The sequence below is a fragment of the Podarcis raffonei genome, chromosome 11 (genome assembly GCF_027172205.1).
Source record: "Podarcis raffonei isolate rPodRaf1 chromosome 11, rPodRaf1.pri, whole genome shotgun sequence".
In the NCBI taxonomy this organism is placed as follows: Eukaryota; Metazoa; Chordata; class Lepidosauria; order Squamata; family Lacertidae; genus Podarcis; species Podarcis raffonei.
The window spans coordinates 47191077-47210713 of NC_070612.1; the positions used below are offsets into that span (position 1 = coordinate 47191077).

Here is a 19637-nt window from a genome sequence, read left to right on the forward strand (position 1 = left end):
AACTGAAGCTTGCGCTTGCGTCTATTTAAAACGAGGTGGCCTGTAGTTAAAAAGCATTAGATTAAGGTTCATGTTTTATGCGATCAAATGAAAGCGGGCTGATGCAATTTGTAAGGCATGAGCAGTTCCCAAATGACTACATTCATGTGGAAGTATTGCAACTGATTATTAACCAACATTTCCTATAAATACAGTAAAGATTTCAAGAAGTCTGTTTTCTAGTAAGTAGATTTCATTGGAAGACGAAGTGCACAAGCAGCACATTTATGGGTATAAATATTATATATTATTTTGGATTGAACTGGATTTTCAAGACCAAGTGCTCAAAAGCCTCGTTGAAGGCTTGTTTGAGGAGTTTAAAAAGTAGGGCAGTGTGCGCTGAGCCATAAAGAAAAAACAGTATGGTTAACTCTATTCACCTTGATTTTATACAAGTTAATTTACCAAAGAAATATACCAAATTTACCAAAGAAAGTCCAAAGAAATATTGGAAATCTAGGAGCATCCGTTATAAATTTATCATATATCTTCTAGTAGATGGTTGAACGTTTTTTGTTTCGTAATATAATCATGAATATAATTTGTTTCATGAGATAAACTCACTTTACTGTAATTGAATGCCATTGAACTCAATGGGAACTTCTCCCCAAACAGGCTTATTTAGGTTTCAGGTGCTCATGCTTAACTGAGTTTAGTTTAGCATAAGAACATAATGCTAGCTGGGTTGGAGTATGACAGGGAAAAGGGTTGCTTTGAAAACAAGTTCTAGCAACCCTAGCTTTACTTGAAGAAGCAGTTTTATTCCAAGACCTCTATCAAGCAGTGTAGTTTTCATTGTTGGACAAGAATAATTTTACTTGAATCAATTGCCAGGAGGCCTAATGCAATAAGGCAGCTTGTGGTCTGACTGGAAGAGCACATAGTAAAGGAAAATCCCATCACAGCTTGATTTTTAGTAGAAAAACTGTATCTACCTGAAACTTTCTTGTATTCAGGGAACTGTGCAGTTAGAACAGTGAGTCCTCATTATTAATCCCTCTGTTTAGCATAAATAAAAGCTTTGGTTTTCTAAGCGAGCTTGTTTTTAGAAACAGCAAGAGGCACTTCCTTAAATTTGTGGATTTGTATAAAGCCAAGTGCTCCCCTCCACTCGCCTTCTTAAGAGTGGAGACCTGAATATTGATTAGCTATCACACTGGCATCAGAACTACTCTTAGGATTCAATTTTTTTGTTGTTTTGCATATTTTATTGATCAAAAGTGGTAAATGAGCATCAAGCGTGCAAGAAGACGATGAATTGTTTACTTGCATAAAATAACCTTTCAATAAGGGAAGATGCATTGCTCACACTTTTGGTGCTGTTCTGCTGCCCGAAGCAGATGGCATTCAGCTGCTATTGATTTGCTCCTATAGTTACAGAGCAGCACGTAACTAGGCATGCTCATTGCTGGTGGGTTTTGGTGTGGTGTTGATTCCCACCCGCCACCCCCCTTCTTTGCATGTGTGCAAAAGGGAAGAAAACTGCACTCATTTTACAAAAGGAAATAATACATTGTAGTCTAATGTACTGATGGGAGCAGGGGGAAATGGAGTAAATATACAAGAGGGGAATGTCAAATCCCATGCCTTAAGCTTCTTGTTTCACTTAGCTTCATGATGCGGCTGGCTCTGGTGGCGATGCCCCAAAACCATTTCCGGGGCTAGTAATTACACCCTACATGAATGAGGGGGAAAAGGTATTTCTTGAGAATAGTGTTCAGAATTCCAGACTGTCCAATCTGAATTACTTTGTTGGGACTTACCTTCTCCAAACTCTCCTAGAAAGGGCTAGTGCAGTTCAACATACAGTGGTACCTCGGGTTAAGAACTTAATTTGTTCTGGAAGTCCGTTCTTAACCTGAAACTGTTCTTAACCTGAGGTACCACTTTAGCTAATGGGGCCTCCTGCTGCCGCTGCGCCGCCACATGATTTCTGTTCTCACCCTGAAGCAAAGTTGTTAACCTGAGGTACTGTTTCTGGGTTAGCAGAGTCTGTAACCTGAAGCGCCTATAACCTGAAGCATCTGTAACCCGAGGTACCAATGTACATGCTAAAACTGCTACTGCCTGACAGAGATCCCCTTCCTGCATCTTAAAATTATTATTATTATTAATAATAATAGTAATAGTAATAAAGTTATACCTCGGCCATCTGACTAGATTTCCCCAGCCACTCTGGGCGGCTCCCAACTGAATTTAAAAAACACAATATTGTACAGCATTGAACATTAAAAACTTTCCTAAACAGGGCTGCCTTCAGGTGTCTTCTAAAAGTAAGATAGTTGTTTATTTCCTTGACATCTGATGGAAGGGCATTCCACAGGGTAGGCGCCACCACCGAGAAGGCCCTCTGTCTGGTTCCCTGCAACCTCACTTCTCGCAGTGAGGGAACCACAAGAAGGCCCTCAGCACTGGACCTCAGTGTCCGGGCTGAATGATGGGGGTGGAGACCCTCCTTCAGGTAAACAGGACCGAGGCCGTTTAGAGCCAATCCCAAATCAGAATCAGACTATTTCATATGGTCGGCACCATAAAAAGAATTCTACTGTGCTCAACTGGAATTCTGCACATCAATTCTGAAACTGTGAACTATCTTATCATTGAAGACAAAGTAAAGGACTATAGTGGTTTTATCAGTAATGAAATGACATTCCATGCATTTAAGACAGAGGGAACTCCATTGAGGGTAGGTTGGAATATCCTAAATTTTGATGAATCAGCTTCTCCAACAGCAAATCACATATCTCCTGTAAGTCAACCCTGCGATCGCTAGAGGTTATTGCAGAAACAATGAAAAGATCTCTCCAAATAGCTGTGGAGTGCTGGCAAAACTACATCAATGTGACATTAATTTGACCCTTGCAAAATGTACAATATAAGCAGATGGAAGTTCTATGTTAGACAAACATCAGAATGCTTGGTGTATTTCACTTCTTGACGTAATACAAGACATTGGGAAAGTTTGTTGAGGACTCTGGAGGCAGAAATGGGGGTGCTTGCAAAGGATGGCTGAAGAGCTTCATAGCACGTAACCACTACAGGAGATGTTAAAGGGTACACATTCTCCTAGCTGAAGCTGTGATAATTTTACACTTCAAAAAATTCTGAGCCAGTTGTGACATCCCTTCTAAAATAGTCGAGGAGCTTCATTTTCTCTGTGACATGCCCTTGACCTTCAGCAGTGAAGATTTGACTTATGAGATGAGAAGTTAATGCATATGTGGAATTTTCAGGGAAAATTGAATCAGGTGAGAGCATGGGGAAATGGCACAATACAGGTATTCCTGCCAAACGCACAATGGCAACCACAAGTTGTTTGCTTTGGTTGGATGTCCAGGTTTCTTCAGTCAGCAGAATTATGCATATCCAATTGCAAGACAACATGCCAAAAAAGGAGGGGACTCATCCTGAAATTTAAAATGACTTCAGACAAGAGGTTCTGTACATAGGTGGAACATGAAAGCTATTTGACAACTATCTGACTTTTAGAAGACATCTGAAGGCAGCCCTGTTTGGGGAAGTTTTTAATGTTTGATGTTTTATTGTATTTTTAATATTTTGTTGGAAGCCGCCCAGAGTGGCTGGGGAAACCCAGTCAGATGGGCAAGGTTTAAATAAATTGTTGTTGCTGCTGTTGTTGTTTTACAAGATCTGCCTTTTGACACTTAACATAAATAAATATTTATGGAATTTCTAACCCACCCTTGTGCAAGTGGTCCCAACGTGGAAATACAGGGAAAAAGTGCATAAAACAACGTATATCAATTGAAATCTCATAAAAGATCCTATGTGGGTTGCTACAGTTCTTGCTCCCTTGGCATAAGTGAAAAGGAGTATCTTCACAAACCAAAGAAAAGTAATTTGAAAGCAGAACACTTGAAAGCAGACTTATAGTCAGGAACCATCTAACATAGACTGAACATTGGTTGATTAAATATTCCTTCTCCATACTCTAGGTGAGTTTTGTGTGTGTGTGCGTGCGCACGTGTGTGTAAAAATCCTTATGTATCTTGTTACGTGAATCAGTGTCATGGAGCTGACAGGCATAGTAGGTTATTCACAGGTCCGGGAAAGAGAGAGATGCAAGGCTAACTTGCAGTTGGTTTCTTTATTAAGGAAAGAAAAAAATACAAGGAGGCGCATAAAGGCAAACTCCTCTAATGAAGCAGTTGTTTGAACTGGCGTGCAGCCCCTCATGCGCTCTCTAGCCTTCTGAGTCAGGGCTCCTCCCTCTGTCATCATCGCCTGCTATGGTGAGCCCCAGGGGCCTCCCTCCGTGCCTGCCTGGCTTGGTGATCAGCATCATGTAACATTTGTCATGTTCTAGAAGTAAATGGGACCAGAGAACTGTCTGCAGAGAAGCTGTCAGAGTGAATCTGTGGGATAGCTGTGGGGTCTGGCTCCCCTCTGTCATCTCTGTCATCGCCTGCATCCAAACTGGTAACCTCATCCCCCTGCCCTGTGCTGGGCCACCTGCCTGCTTCTGCCTCTTCGTGATCCCTCAAGCTCCCTGCTTCTAGTACCTCTCAGCTTGTCCCCTCCTATGAGGTGTGGCTGGTGTCCCACTACCAGGCTTCAGGATCTAAGTCATCTTCTTCTCTGCCTTCCCGGGGAGGCTATTGGGTGGGTTGCTTCCACCACCCTTTCTCATCCAGCCAGTCCCTAACAATCATTTGATATGGTTTTATTGCACTTGTGTGTGTAAACAGCTTGAGGATCTTTGGATAGTAAAGTGGTCTATAAATGGAAATAATGAATAAAGTCTCGTTGCAGTTTCTTTGCACAACCATTGGATGCAACCCATTGTGTTAGGAGCTGGACTCATGCTAACTTCTGTAAGATGTGAAATATGATTTGTGTATTGGCTGGTCATAGCAGAAATGCAGCACATGACCTTTCTCTTACAAGCTTTCTCCTATCCAAGCCACTGAACGGGTTCAAGAGAAGAAGACACAGAGAAACATGAACATCCTAATTCAACTTTTCAGCTTCACTCCGCATGGTTTTCCATGTGCCGTTCAATTTGACCATTGGCATTTAAATGTAGTAGTTTTATATCAGTTATATTCATTTTTTGGCTGGGGAGCATTTCATTAACCTATGGGCATTCTGGCTCACTTCCTAAATTGTGACCTATGCAGGTATGAATGTGACTACTGTTGACTCCTAACAGCATCCTTTAATGCTGTTTTTTGAACACATACTTTGCATTACTGTGACAATGTTGTAGAGGGGAAATAAGATACAAATTAGGAAGACAGGTTTTCTATTCCTTTTTTTAAAAAAGACAACCAAAACATTGGAACCTACTTGGGAACCTTATTAGTTTCCCCCCGTCCCCCACCAGTATATAATGTTCTTTTGCCAACTTTTTATCATTGTTAGTGCTCTTTAAGCGACTGTTGGAGACAAGGCAAACAGAGGAATATATACTACAAAGTGTTCTATAAAGACCGTGGGTTTAAGTCCCAGTGGAGGCAGACGCTCCAGTCTCCTTACTGTAGCTAGGATTTATTGATTTATTTTTTTCCTTCCCCCATTTTTAGCTGCACCACTGAATTGGATATTGCAAAGCATCTCTCCCTGTGAAGAGAGGAAAAACTGTCATGAACTTTTTCACCCTAACAATAGGGCATTTCAGACTGAAATCTCACACAAAGGATTTAAACCTACAGGAACACAGCCTACCACATACCATGCTGCGTCTCCTGGCCAGAAGATAGTTGTGGTCTTGAAGAACTAGGTTGGATGATTGGTGGCTTGCGGGGTGGGGAGTGTCCTGAATTTTTAGAGCTGTTTTGTGTGTTAAAAGGGGGGGGGGAATCAATCTTTGAAAACAATGCAGTCCTCCAGTGTGCTCTCGGAAGGTTAGCGAAATGGTCTTGTCCAAGTTTCTAGCAAGCTGTTCAGTTACTGTTATAATTGGCTGATGAGTAGGTCTGGACCTAACTAGAATGCCAAGGTTCGATTTCAAAGTGTCCTCTGTGAAGATGTGTCACCATTTATGCTGGCTTTAGTGACAATTTTTTAAAAAGGAAACTCATGGGAAATCATTATGCTGTTTATATGTCTCCCATCCTGGAAAGCATTATCCTGTGATATTTTAGCACTGTTTTCTACTGCGTGATGGCATCTACCTAAGGTTAAGGCAGAACAAGTCCCTGTGCAATTTTGTGACTATATTTTACTTACCAGAGGAGAAAAGATAACTGACAATTAAGAATTGGGGATGTCACTGAGAGAACATGAGCAACTAGCCAATAACATCCTCTGGGATAATGCTTTTCTTACGAGGCTGAGAAGGTAAAAGAACAGGGGTTTTAGGGGTTTTGTTACATAATACACCAAAAAAACACCCACTTTTGGTAAACATTTCTAGAAGAGAACTTCTTAAATAGCCTTCAAAATGGTTAGTGAAAAGTGGCAATGATTAATACACTCTTGATAAAATTTTCAGCTCAACTACAATTTGATCTCCTAGGATCACTTTATACCTGTACCCCCAGGTAATGTAAGAAATGTTTCTATGTCACGAAACTTTATCTGGATTATTTTACCCCTTTACTCCAGCTACAGAAAGTGGAATTTAGATGTTATTTTGGAGATATAATTTCAGACACTGCATACGGCAGGAAAAGCAGTTCAGAACATCAGGTGGGCAGGGCTCGTTGCAGTAGTTTCCACACTAGTGTGCCAAAAATAAGCCATCATGTTGGATAAATCTGCCACACTAAGCTTATCAGAGTGGGGAAGCCCATGCAGCATGGACTTCCCCTCCCCTCTCAACAACTAAACAGACGCATCATTCTTTGGAATGGAATAAGAATGCACCAGATTTCCTTGCCAAACCCTGGCAGAAAGCACAGTCCATATTTGGGTCCATACTGGGCAGAGGGCAGGGTGAAAATGCAAGAAGTCTCTTTCTAAAGCATCCTAAATTATTATTTGTCCCTGGTTTAAGATTCTGGTTAACCAAATGACATTATGTCAGATTTCTCCATTTGGAATTTATGGGAAAATCTCATTCAAACAAATGAGATTGCAGGATGGGGAGGAGGGCTAGGAATACGTGGGCTCAGCACCCATTCCTGGCTTGCTAAAGCATAACTGTGCAAGCCAGGACTGTTATGTATGGGTCAGCTCAATGTATTCCACAGTCGCAAGGAGGTTTTAAGCAAAACAACTGTGTCCCAAGTATCAACAGCTTGGGAAAAACTAGGTCTCCCATGTTACAGGTGGCATACAGATTGTGAGTGACATATCCGTAGAATGAGTTAACCCATTTCTCTTGCTCATAATCCTTCTAGGTCATGCCATGCCAGTTGCATTAAACTGCCATGAATAGACATAATTTAATTCCATACCAAACTGTGAGTTGTACACATATAACTTAGATAGACCTTTAATGAAAAATCTTGGGTGCAAATGTGCAAAAGTATGTTCTTTGAAACTTGGAGCAGCAACTAACGTTTTTAGACAGTTGGCATGTTCCTGCTTGAGCCACCATCTGATATGGGGTGGGGGGGATTTGACTGCTTGCTGTCATGTGACTAAAACTGGCTGTGAGCTGATGGTATATGGATGGAACACCCTGAAACATTCCCAGCCTTCTCAGACTCTCTCAGGAAATGACAGAGACATTTACATTTGATTTATCTTCATAGAGAGCTAATGGCTGTGTTCAGACATCACACAAAACTATGGATTAACCTTACATAAGCAAGCACTGTGTTTGTGAGCTCACTCCCCTCCTTTTTCAGCAGAGCTGTAAGAAAATCAACAATGTTTGTTTCCCTTTCCACTGGACTGGCCCTATCATGAGCCCTGTGGTTCAGGCGGCAGGTAGGGAGGGGTGATAGATTGTGCTCCATCTTTCCATTTGCCACCTGCAGTGTTGGCCACTGCCCCTGTTCACTGCTGCCATTCCTTCCTGCTTGACCACTGCCGCTACTTCTTCCTTCAGGGCTGCCTTCAGATGTCTTCTAAAAGTCAGATAGTTGTTTATTTCCTGGACATCTGATGGGAGGGCATTCCACAGGGCAGGTGCCACTACCGAGAAGGCCCTCTGCCTGGTTCCCTGTAACTTCACTTCTCGCAGCGAGGGAACCGCCAGAAGGCCCTCAGAGCTGGACCTCAGTGTCCGGGCTGAATGATGGGAGTGGAGATGCTCTTTCAGGTATAAACTATTCCCTTACAACTACTGGTGGGAGAGGGAGGAGGAAGAGGGTAGGAAGAGTGGCTGAGCTCATCTCAAGTTTTGCAACATCTTGCACCAGCCATGGTTTTCAACTACAATGGTACCTCGGGTTACATACGCTTCAGGTTACAGACTCTGCTAACCCAGAAATAGTACCTCGGGTTAAGAACTTTGCTTCAGGATGAGAACAGAAATCATGCTCCAGAGGCGCGGCGGCAGCGGGAGGCCCCATTAGCTAAAGTGGTGCTTCAGGTTAAGAACAGTTTCAGGTTAAGAATGGACCTCCGGAACAAATTAAGTACTTAACCCGTGGTACCACTGTAATCTCTGATTTCAGCTAATTAACCTATGGCTTCAGACTTGCTCCCCCTCCTAAACCATAGTTAAGATGAACTTTTGACCAAAGTCTATAGAAAGCAAAGGGATCAACTTTGTATCCCACATGGGTTCCAGCAGACTTAAACAGCACACAGCAGTTTTCCCAACCTGGTGCCTTGTGAATGTTTTGAGCTACAACTCCCATCATCCCTGGCCACACTGACAGTCTAAAACATCTGCAGCACAACTGGCTTGAAATGCTGCTGTAGACCGTTAAAGTATACTGTAGGCTGAGTCTAAACTAGACTAAGCTTTATTTGCCTGCATTAAAAGTTGGATTTTGTTGCCTGCAAAGCTTTCTCGATACTTTCTCTCGGTATCTAGATCAGTGACTATTAGCAGTTTCTTTTCTTTGTGATAACGTGTATTGTTATGCAGTTCACATACCCTTTGACTTGCATCTCCCTTCACCTCTCCTCCCATGCTGAGCAAGATGAATTTTGTAGCAGCAGAGTGCTGATTTTACAAAATGCAAATGAAAGACACATTTAATGCAGAATTCTCATTTAAAGATGAACTGGAAGGCTTTTCACCTGCCAGAATTCCAAGGTTTATGTCTTATCTGTAAAAAAAACCCTGATGTAACCATGGAGATCTACTTTAGTGTTGTCTGCCTCCTTCACAGTGGTTGGCTGCTGACAGACTTCCATGTGGCTAAAAGCCCCAGATTGTCCCCATAGTGGCGGTTCGATTTTATGACATGTGTCATAATAATAATAATGATAATAATAATAATTTATTATTTGTACCCCGCCCATCTGGCTGGGTTTCCCCAGCCACTCTGGGCGGCTTCCACAAATACCACAAATACACTAATATGTCATACATTAAAAACTTCCCTGAACAGGGCTGCCTTAAGATGTCTTCTGAATGTCAGATAGTTGTTTATCTCTTTGACATCTGATGGGAGGGCGTTCCACAGGGCGGGCGCCACTACCGAGAAGGCCCTCTGCCTGGTTCCCTGCAGCTTTGCTTCTCGCAATGAGGGAACCGCCAGAAGGCCCTCGGTGCTGGACCTCAGCATCTGGGCAGAACGATGGGGGTAGAGACGCTCCTTCAGGTATACTGGGCCGAAGCTGTTTAGGGCTTTAAAGGTCAACACCAACACTTTGAATTGCGCTCGGAAACGTACTGGGAGCCAATGTAGGTCTTTCATGACCGGTGTTATGTGGTCTCAGCGGCTGCCCCCCGTCAACAGTCTAGCTGCCGCATTCTGGATTAGTTGTAGTTTCCGGGTCACCATCAAAGGTAGCCCCACGTAGAGCGCGTTGTAGTAGTCCAAGTGGGACTACTTTAGTGACCAGTTGGCAGTCAAGTGGTAAACCATTGTAGAGTTCCTGAAGAATGCTCATCTATAGCTTCCATCTCCTTCGCTTCCCGCCATCTTGATGTAATAAATGCTCACATGCTCGATATTATCTGTTCCTTCTGGAATAGTAGAAATATCCTGGGTTTAAAGGAGATGGCTGAGGTCATAAATCAAACTACAGTAGTGTGGATTTTAGCTTGGATATACCTTTCTCCTCTTCCTTTGCAGCACACTGTGAACTAAATAATGCCAGGAGAAATTAGCAAACGTTAGAGGCTCATTTGCTGTGGGATTGGAACAAATGATCTTATGGCCCTTCTGCGTTCTTATTATGCACTATTCTGTGAGCAGTCGCATTAAGTATATTCGACAATACTGGCTTCTGCCTTTGTCAGCCAAGATCAATGTGAGGCATTTTTTAATATGAAAACTTTTTAAAAAAATCTGGTTTCCTTTTCATTACCTTGGATAAATGGGATTAACTGGGGTTTTTTATTTATTTAAGGTTTCAAGGATCGGGTCTTTTCTCCTGTGGAAATATGCTTTTCATTTTGTAGGCATTTGTGTGTAATCTTATCTAGAAAACACAAGAAACTCATCCTCTAGGGTGATGGATGTTTTAAAGCATTTATGGTGGTGGTGGCAGTAGGAGTATTATACTATCTTTCTTCCAACAAGCTATTGGAGGTTTTCCATTTTATCTCCATAACCCTAAAAGGGATCGTTGTGTGCTTCTTCACCAAGCAGGATTTGAACTCAGGTCTATCTGATCAAAATCTAGCCCTCAATCCACTACAATTTATTTCTTCCTTCTCTTGGCTTGTCATAGGAGCCAGCTTCTAAGATAAATAAAATAAAATATTTGAGCGGGCCAGCCCCCTTCTCCTAAATTTATGGGCATTGGGATTCAAATGGTGTGCATGGACCACATCATGTGATCGATTAGACGGGGCTTACCTGCCCCCCCATATTTTATTTAAATTGGCACCCCATGGTTTATTTCACGGTGGAAGAAAAGAGTAACTTCTGATTACATCATTAGGATTCCTGACTCTGAATTATGTATTGTTTTCATAGCAGGATTCTTTAATAGTGTGGGTTAAACCACAGAGCCTAGGACTTGCCAATCAGAAGGTCGGCAGTTCGAATCCCCGCGACGGGGTGAGCTCCCATTGCTCGGTCCCTGCTCCTGCCCACCTAGCAGTTCGAAATCACGTCAAAGTGCAAGTAGATAAATAGGTACCGCTCCGGCGGGAAGGTAAACGGCGTTTCCGTGCACTGCTCTGGTTTGCCAGAAGCGGCTTAGTCATGCTGGCCACATGACCTGGAAGCTGTATGCCGGCTCCCTCGGCCAATAAAGCGAGTTGAGTCGGCCACGAGTGGACCTAATGGTCAGGGGTCCCTTTACCTTTTTTACTCCAATAAAAGCTTCCTATTTTGTATTAAATCTATTGAAAATTAACAGTTTTCTAATAAATGATAGATCCCCCCTTGAATGGTTGTTTGTGGTAAAAGATAAGCATTTCTCTTCTAGTACTTTTGAGTGTCACACACTCAGTGTCCCTCCGTTACAAAACTTTTGCCAGATCACGATCATTCTACCGATGAACCAGTGCATTGTAAGCTGATCTGTCAAGCCAAACACTTGCCTTAGCTTGTTAACATGCTCTAAATCTTTCATTAATGAAATCAGCTAGACCTCCAGACACTCAGAAGACTTCCTCGGCTCTGCTACCATGATGGATGAGATGCTAGAAATTGAGTGGCTGCAGCTCTTGGAGGTGTCATTTCAAAGGAGGAAGAAAACAATATTTATTTCTATGAAAGCAATAGAAAGATTCTATTTAACGTATGCATTATCTTGATCGGAATTTTCTTTGTTACAGAGTATTATTTTAGAAAATGAAGAGCTTCCCAAACTTTTCCTCGACTTCCTCAGCATCCGTCATTTTCCTTCTCTCCCAAAAGCAGAAAGCTGTGGGTAAGGCTTTTTCTTAGAAATCTCAAAATACAGACTGTAGAACTAGTTCTACACTCTGGTACAACTCCACTGTCTGAAAATGGTCACTGCTATTTTACAAAATGAGTTTCATGTTATGGTTGCACTTGTGTTTGATTTAAAAAAACAATTCAGCACTTGAAGAAGAAGAGTTTGGATTTGATATCCCGCCTTTCACTCCCCTTAAGGAGTCTCAAAGCGGCTAACAATCTCCTTTCCCTTCCTCCCCCACAACAAACACTCTGTGAGGTGAGTGGGGCTGAGAGACTTCAGAGAAGTGTGACTAGCCCAAGGTCACTCAGCAGCTGCATGTGGAGGAGCAGAGACGCGAACCCGGTTCCCCAGATTACATGACTACCGCTCTTAACCACTACACCACACTGGCTCTCTGAGTGGCTGTTTCATAGATGAAGCATGGAAACAAGTGAAACTTGTATTTGTTTATTGTCTTGCCTGCGGCAGAGCATTTGACTTAATAGAAGAGAATAAGAAACTCTTAACATCAGAGTTTGGATTACCCCAAATTGCGTTTTGGGGTCTTCCCGAGTTCCTAATTATATGCTGTTTAAAATGGGACAACTGCAGAAGCCACAGTGCATGATCTCTGCAGCAGGATGCAATGAAATAAAGAAAGAATTTTGGACAACCGGCTGCCAGGGAGCTTTATTTTTAAGATAGCATAAAAGACCATTAACATTATAATGGCACTGCTTTGTATCCTCAAAGAAGATTCATTGAAATGAATGGGTTTGACCAACTTAGGTCCATTAATTTAAATGGTTCTACTCTGGGTATAACTTAGTTGCATGCAACCCACGGACTAGGGGAAAAAAATACTTTGTTATTACTGTTGCTTTTGTTTAATGAGGATCTTTTCTTAAGAATGTAACACTTGGGGGTTTCAGGTATGTCCAGTGTAACCTATTTTGTATGTATGATAATATTTCAGCTCTTTTGAAGAAATAGAATCTGAAGAATCAAGGTAAGCTGTTGCCACTTCAGTTTCCAATTGCGAAATATATTGTTCATATTTTAAAATGTGAGATCAATAGAATAATTGAGCATGTTTTAAAAACCATATTTTAACACCCATTAAAAAGCTTTCTGTGGGTACATGTTATCTGCTGTTTCTTGCATTAATAAAACTTTTAACTGGTCCAATGTGATTAAAAGTAAAATTATGCAATCTTAAACTGACCGAATACTGAAAGGCAGTCTAGCAGGTAAAACAAATGAATGCTGAAGTGTTAAAAATAAAAAGTCATTGTGAGTTGTTGACATCTACAGTATTCAACTCCTCACTTTAGAATTGGATCATTCCAGCATGTGTGTTTTTTAGGACAGGATTACTAGGTTTGATTGCTGGGGAGTAAGTCCCATTGAACTCTTGTTTGATTTGCTTCTGAATAAATATGCTTAGTATTGAGTAAAATGTGACCTAATCTATAATGAGCTTTATTCCTTGAAGATGGTTTTTTGTTTCTTTTACAATAAAATTGGTTTATATAAGCAAACATTCTACCTAACCAGCTACATCAGCTCACTTTATCAAAGCTAGTTTGTAGTGCATTCAGTTTACTGTCCCTTGATGCTGACATTCCTGTTCTTGACCTTTCTAGCAAACTGTCCCACCAGCCTGTGCTGCTGTTCCTAAGGGATCCATATGTCTTGCCTGCAGCCAATGGTAATCAAAGCTGTCATCTGTTAACAGCTCTTTACTGATCTGACCCTACACCACACAAACCACGTTGTTATTAATACATGCTGAGCCCCAGTTCTAATAAATTTGCAATATATCAGGAGTTTTAAAGCTATTTAAAATCATAGCTGGGAACCAAGGCTTTTGTGAAAAGAGAAACAACACCCTTAGCAACTGAAAAGGAGAGGATTTGATTTTTAAAATGCTAACATCTTAATCCTAGGTTATATCTATCTTGCATCAATTTTGAAGTATAATGTGGTGGTGTTGTTTAGTTGTGTCTGACTCTTCGTGACCCTATGGACCAGAGCACGCCAGGCACTCCTGTGTTCTAATGTGTTAGGCGATGTTTAATACATATTTCAGGAGGTATCATGCCAAGAATTAGCGTTCCCCAACCTGATACCTTCCAAATGTTTCAGAATACAAGACCTTTGTAGTCCAAAACATCAGAAGAGAAGCCTTACTTAGTTCAAAGGATTCAAAGTGTAGCTGGACTGACAATTAAGTGTAGAGTCAAACTACGCATGATAGAAGAAGAAGAAAAGAAGAAGAAGTATATGCCACCCGTCTGACTGGGTTGCCCCAACCACTCTGGGTGGCTTCCAACAAATTAAAACACAGTAAGACATCAAGCATTAAAAACTTTCTTATGCAGGGCTGCTTTCAGATGTCTTCTAAAAGTCAGATTGTTGTTTATTTCCTTGACATCTGATAAGAGGCCGTTCCACAGGGCGGGTGCCACTACCGAGAAGGCCCTCTGCCTCGTTCCCCGTAACCTCACTTCTCACAGTGAGGGAACCGCCAGAAGGCCCTCAGAGCTGGACCTCAGTGTCTGGGCAGAACGATGGGGGTGGAGACGCTCCTTCAGGTATGCAGGGCCAAAGCCGTTTAGGGCTTTAAAGGTCAGCGCCAACACTTTGAATTGTGCTCGGAATTGATGCAAGAGTTCTGTGCCTGGAAATTCTGAAGTCTTTGAGTTTAAAAAAATAAAAAATCACATGCAGCGGAGCCTGATCTGGATCACAGTATGATCTGGAAGAAGGGGATGTTTATTCTATAAGGATGTGAATTCTATTGCCACCCAGATATTATTGGACTACAGCTCCCATCATTCCTGGCCATTGACCTTGTTGGGGTTGAAGGGTGTTCAACAACATCTGAAGGACCATACGGTCTCCACCTCTGCTTTAGGCTCACATTGATCCCTAGTCACTTCACTTTCAAAAGCTGCTATTATTTGTGGAGGCTTAAGCCCTGCAGTTCCTTCTCTGTGACAAATAGCAGCTTTGGAGAGCAGGGGCTTGCAGACAGCTTGGTTCAGGGCTGCAGCATGGGAATAAAGGAGGTCTACCATGGGAAAGAGGGGAAGTCCAAGTCAGTCTCTCTTGCTTTTTGTAAAATAAAATGATACCAACAGTTCCACTGTCTGAACTCCTGCATCTGATATCATTATATCCTGACTGCATAGAATCAGCACAAACAACCCAAGAGCAATGAATATATGAGGCAAAAAAAATATATAATTGCATAGTTTTTCATTGGCTTTGTTTGGCGGGGAAAATACTAGTGAGGCAGGATGTTGGTTGGATTATATCCTCTGACATTCTTAGCAACTTCTCGTCAGTATCGCATTGTGATGAAGCTAATTTGTGAGATTGTATGAAGTAGAACATAATTTTCCTTGGGAGAAATCAAGTACATCTATCCTGTGTTGGAAAAGGTCAGTGTCACCGTATGTCTAATTCTTCACAGAAGCAGCCTTTTGTAACTAATTGCTTCCAGTTTTGCTTCTCTATTTATACCCAGCCCAAATGTTTTGCTAACTCTTAAAATGGTTCAATCTATGTTACACTTCAACTGTGATGGACAACTCTTGTGTTTTTGTTGCTAAGCCCAAGGGTGGTCCAATGGTCAATGCTGCTAACATGGTCATGCAAATTACCTACCAGCTTGGTTAGCTGGGAGTCTGAATCCTCACCCACACACCCCAATCCCCATTGTCAATGAAAGCTGGGGGTGACCCTATATTCTTACTCCACAGCTCTTCAAATTAGCAATGTAGGTGTGCAGAGCACTGCTGCTGGGTGCAGCCTCGGTACTCGTAAGCTTAAGCAGTTTTCTTTCTGTTTATAAAAATGTCACATAGCCCCCACTAGATGATTTGCACTACCGTATCACAATCCTGGATTTGTAAAAAGTGAGGGTAGAGTAGAGGAGCAAAAGTGAAGGCACAAAAGCAGTGCCCCTGACATGGGACTGAGAAGGGAAAGACACAGAGAGAGGAAAAGTGGTGGTTTAAAAAATGCCAATGTTTGAGTAAAGCAGAGATGGAGGAAACTAAGAATGTGACATTTTTAGACTATGGCAGAGGTTTGAGAGAGGTGGGGGGAAGCCAGCGTTTAAAACAAGCTGCGAGTGCAGCGGGAATGGAGTTTGGAGGGCAGTTGTGTTAGCTTTTTGATGTTAGTTTCTGTTTTGTACCCATCACTGCTGTTTCTCCTTCTTCAAATGGGTGTGCTTTTTTTTAAGTGTTCCACCATACCACCTTTACTCAGATTTCTGTTCGTTTATAACCACCACTTTCCTCTCAGCGTCTCTCCACCCCTGCTTTACTCAAACTTCCATCATTTAAAACAGCCACTTTTTCCCTTTCAGCATTCCTCTTCTTGCTGTACTCAAACATCTCTCTCTCCCATTCCTCAGCTGCTTCATGTGTGAGAGAGAAAGGATTTGGAGCCCTCAAATATTCCAGAGTACCTTCACACAATGTATTTCACTCCTGGAACCATGTGTTGTCTGAAGTTCCAGATTCAATGTAGTAATTTAGAACAGATATTTTTTTAACAAGCAAACACCCATACAACATCTGACCACTGAACTTTACCTTCTCTAACTGAACAAGCTAACAGGCTTGCTCTTAAGACTGTAGTCATCTTAAAGATACAGTAACATATATCATCGGGGACGCGGGTGGCGCTGTGGGTAAAAGCCTTAGCACCTAGGACTTGCCAATCGAAAGGTCGGCGGTTTGAATCCCCGTGGTGGGGTGCGCTCCCGTCGCTCGGTCCCAGCGCCTGCCAACCTAGCAGTTCGAAAGCACCTCCGGGTGCAAGTAGATAAATAGGGACCGCTTACTAGCGGGAAGGTAAACGGCGTTCCGTGTGCTGCGCTGGCTCGCCAGATGCAGCTTCGTCACGCTGGCCACATGACCCGGAAGTGTCTTAGGACAGCGCTGGCTCCCAGCCTATAGAGTGAGATAAGCGCACAACCCTAGAGTCTGGCAAGACTGGCCCGTACGGGCAGGGGTACCTTTACCTTTACTAACATATATCATCATGGGATGTGTGCCCAAAGGGGGCTGCAGAATTAGGCAAGAGGGGGAGAAGGAATGGAAATGGGGGTGATCTGTGTGCAAGGGTTGAGAAAAGTAAGGAGGGGTGTAGGAAAATGTGTGAAAGTGTAAAAGGGGGCGTCCCAAAAGGGAAGGCATAGGAGGCATGGAAATGGGAGTGAAGATGGAAGCAAGGACATGAAAGGAGTAGGAGAGGATGGTGACTTCAAAATTGGGCGCAAGGTGAAAAGGGGCGCTTAGTAGCTGCAATGTGTGGGAGAAGGAAAATGCAGGAAGTTACCCAGAAAGTGGTTTATGTGCAGCGGGAGGTTTGCACAAGAGGAGGAAGTATGGACATGGCAGTGAAGGTGAAAACGAATGCAAAGCAGGGCTGTCAAGTAGAAGAAAAGGCTTCAGAAACAGTTTCAAAAGTGATCTTAGCAGTTTCATGGTGTGGGAATAAATTCTAAGGGGTTAATGTAGGGAGGAATGGCAAGGGGGCTGGCAAGCAGGGGGCAGCCCCTAGTTTTTCAGGTCAGACAAGTGTTTGTGAAATTCAAGAGCTGATTTTAAAAACTGCTGAATAGTATTGTAATTTTATTTTATGCCCCGAGATCTACAGATGAAGGGTAGTACATCACCACCACCACAAGTTTGGCTTATGTTGAACATTTACAGCAGTCAAAATCCCTGAACAGTAATAATGGATCAGCGTTTGTTAAATAAATTACTTAAGTCTTACTATATTTAGTTTCTTCACAATGCTTTGTCTATGTCTGTTTAGAGTTAACGCGAAACTGGAGAAAATGCTATGGACTTGTAGAATAAATGTGCTTTAATCACATTTATGCATTTCTTCTCTGCAAGTCTCCTCCCGTTAGCTTATCTTATGATGATGATTAGCATCCTTTGTTTTTAGGAATACTATTCCTTTGGAACTTATTGCAAGAATCTGTCCCTTTACGTTGACTAGATGCTTTAAGGATGCTTATGGAATGGCATCAGGCTCTTCCAGTCAACTTGGACTAAACAGCGCTGTAAACTACAATGGAAAAACTGCTGTGAAGTATTCCCAGTAGAAATCTTGGAATTCCTTCAAGTGTATTGAGATTTTGTTAGAAATTGAATTGCCAGTGTAATCCATCTTCCTTGTGAGAAAAGATTCAGATAAAGAGCTGGAGCCTAGCAGCATTAAGTATTAGAACATCCCTTTAAATCAATAAGCTACAAATCTGGCAGTGCATTCAGGCAATGCCCAGTGCTACACTAAAGTGGGTTTAGTGCTGAAACAGCATTACTAATAGCACAATCCTGAGCATGGATAAACATGGTGGTGATGCAATATCCTAAATTACACTGGGCCTTGCCTTGTTAAGTTCTACAAAAACATTTATATTGTATTGACATGTGTAAGAAAGCAGTTTTTCTTCTTTCCTTTTTTTTCCAGATGACTTTCCAAACGTAGTTATTGAAGGTGTTCTCCGCGGATTGTTTTATCCTCATCTACAACCCAGGTAGAAAATGGGTTTGGATGGATAGTAACTGAAATAAACTCATCCTCTTCCTGGAGCTGCACATTTTTAGTAAAACTCCTAAGACGACAGAATGTGGTCACAGTGGAGATGATATTTAATGATGGAACATTTCCCCTTTTAAGATTAATTTAGTGTATCACTAATATTGCTGCTTTTAAAATTATGGAGAAAACGCTACTGTTGAATCTGTGTACCCAATTCCAAATGTTTAAAAAGCTGACATTCATAAGTTGAATTACACTAACAACTTTCATCATGTATTGATTTTTTAAAATAATAAATTACTACACTAAGCTTTTTGTCTCAGTGTAGTATCCACTGCTGGCAGTGGGTACATAGGGCAACTTATTACACAGGCAAGACCGAAAAAAATGTTAAGAAAATTACTGCCCAAACTTGAAATGTAATCTAAGCTTATTATTAGTATTTCTGATGTGATTATATCATATCTATATTATCTTAAGTGTGACTTAAATTTACTTCAGGACCCTGGCAACAAACCTTGTGCTTTTAGCCAATACACTCTGTTTGGTGAGCACAACTTTCCCATGTTAATTAACTTGTACCATTATGTAGCAGGAAGCAGACAGAACATGATGGGTAAAAATAATCAGCTAATAAATATTCAGAGGTCAATTGTCTAAGTGAACCATATGCTTATGTTTCACAAGATGTCAGAACCCAAAATAAAACATTGGCATTACATTGCATACGTTAGCGTTTGACGTGCATCTATTTCCGGTCTAATTCTAGTGTTTGTTAATGGCAACCTACTCAGTTGAATTCTTTTGTCAATGCTTGCTGCTCTATTAGTCCGGTGGTTGTGTTAAGAGTTATGAAGAAATCACAGCTTGTGGTCAGTTTCTAAACGGGACAGTCTCAAGCCATGGATTATGCCCCAGAGTGTACAGTGGAACCTTGGGTTGTGAACCTAATCTGTGACGGAGGCACGTCCGCAACCCGCAGCGTTCACATCCTGAAGTGCCACGTCTGCGCAGGCGCTGGCATGATTTGGCACTTCTGCGCATGCGCGAGTGGCGAAACCTGGAAGTAACCTGTTCCGGTACTTCCAGGTTTCCCACTGTCCGCAACCCAAAAAGACGTAACCTAAAGTGTCCGTAACATGAGGTATGAATGTATACCAAAC

The 19637-nt window shown here is 41.9% G+C and overlaps 1 protein-coding gene across 2 annotated transcripts in view; it reads left to right on the top strand.

Moving 5' to 3' along the window:
* Positions 1–19200, top strand: part of SNX24 (sorting nexin 24) — a 78074-nt gene extending 58874 nt beyond the window's left edge. For both annotated transcript variants that reach the window (XM_053409281.1, XM_053409282.1), the window contains 4 exons: positions 11810–11904; positions 12872–12904; positions 13542–13606; positions 18403–19200. In XM_053409281.1, the coding sequence (XP_053265256.1) occupies positions 11810–11904; positions 12872–12904; positions 13542–13606; positions 18403–18473 (264 nt within the window). In that variant the 3' untranslated portion in view covers positions 18474–19200. The remainder of the gene's footprint in view (positions 1–11809; positions 11905–12871; positions 12905–13541; positions 13607–18402) is intronic.
* The last annotated feature ends 437 nt before the right edge of the window (positions 19201–19637 follow it).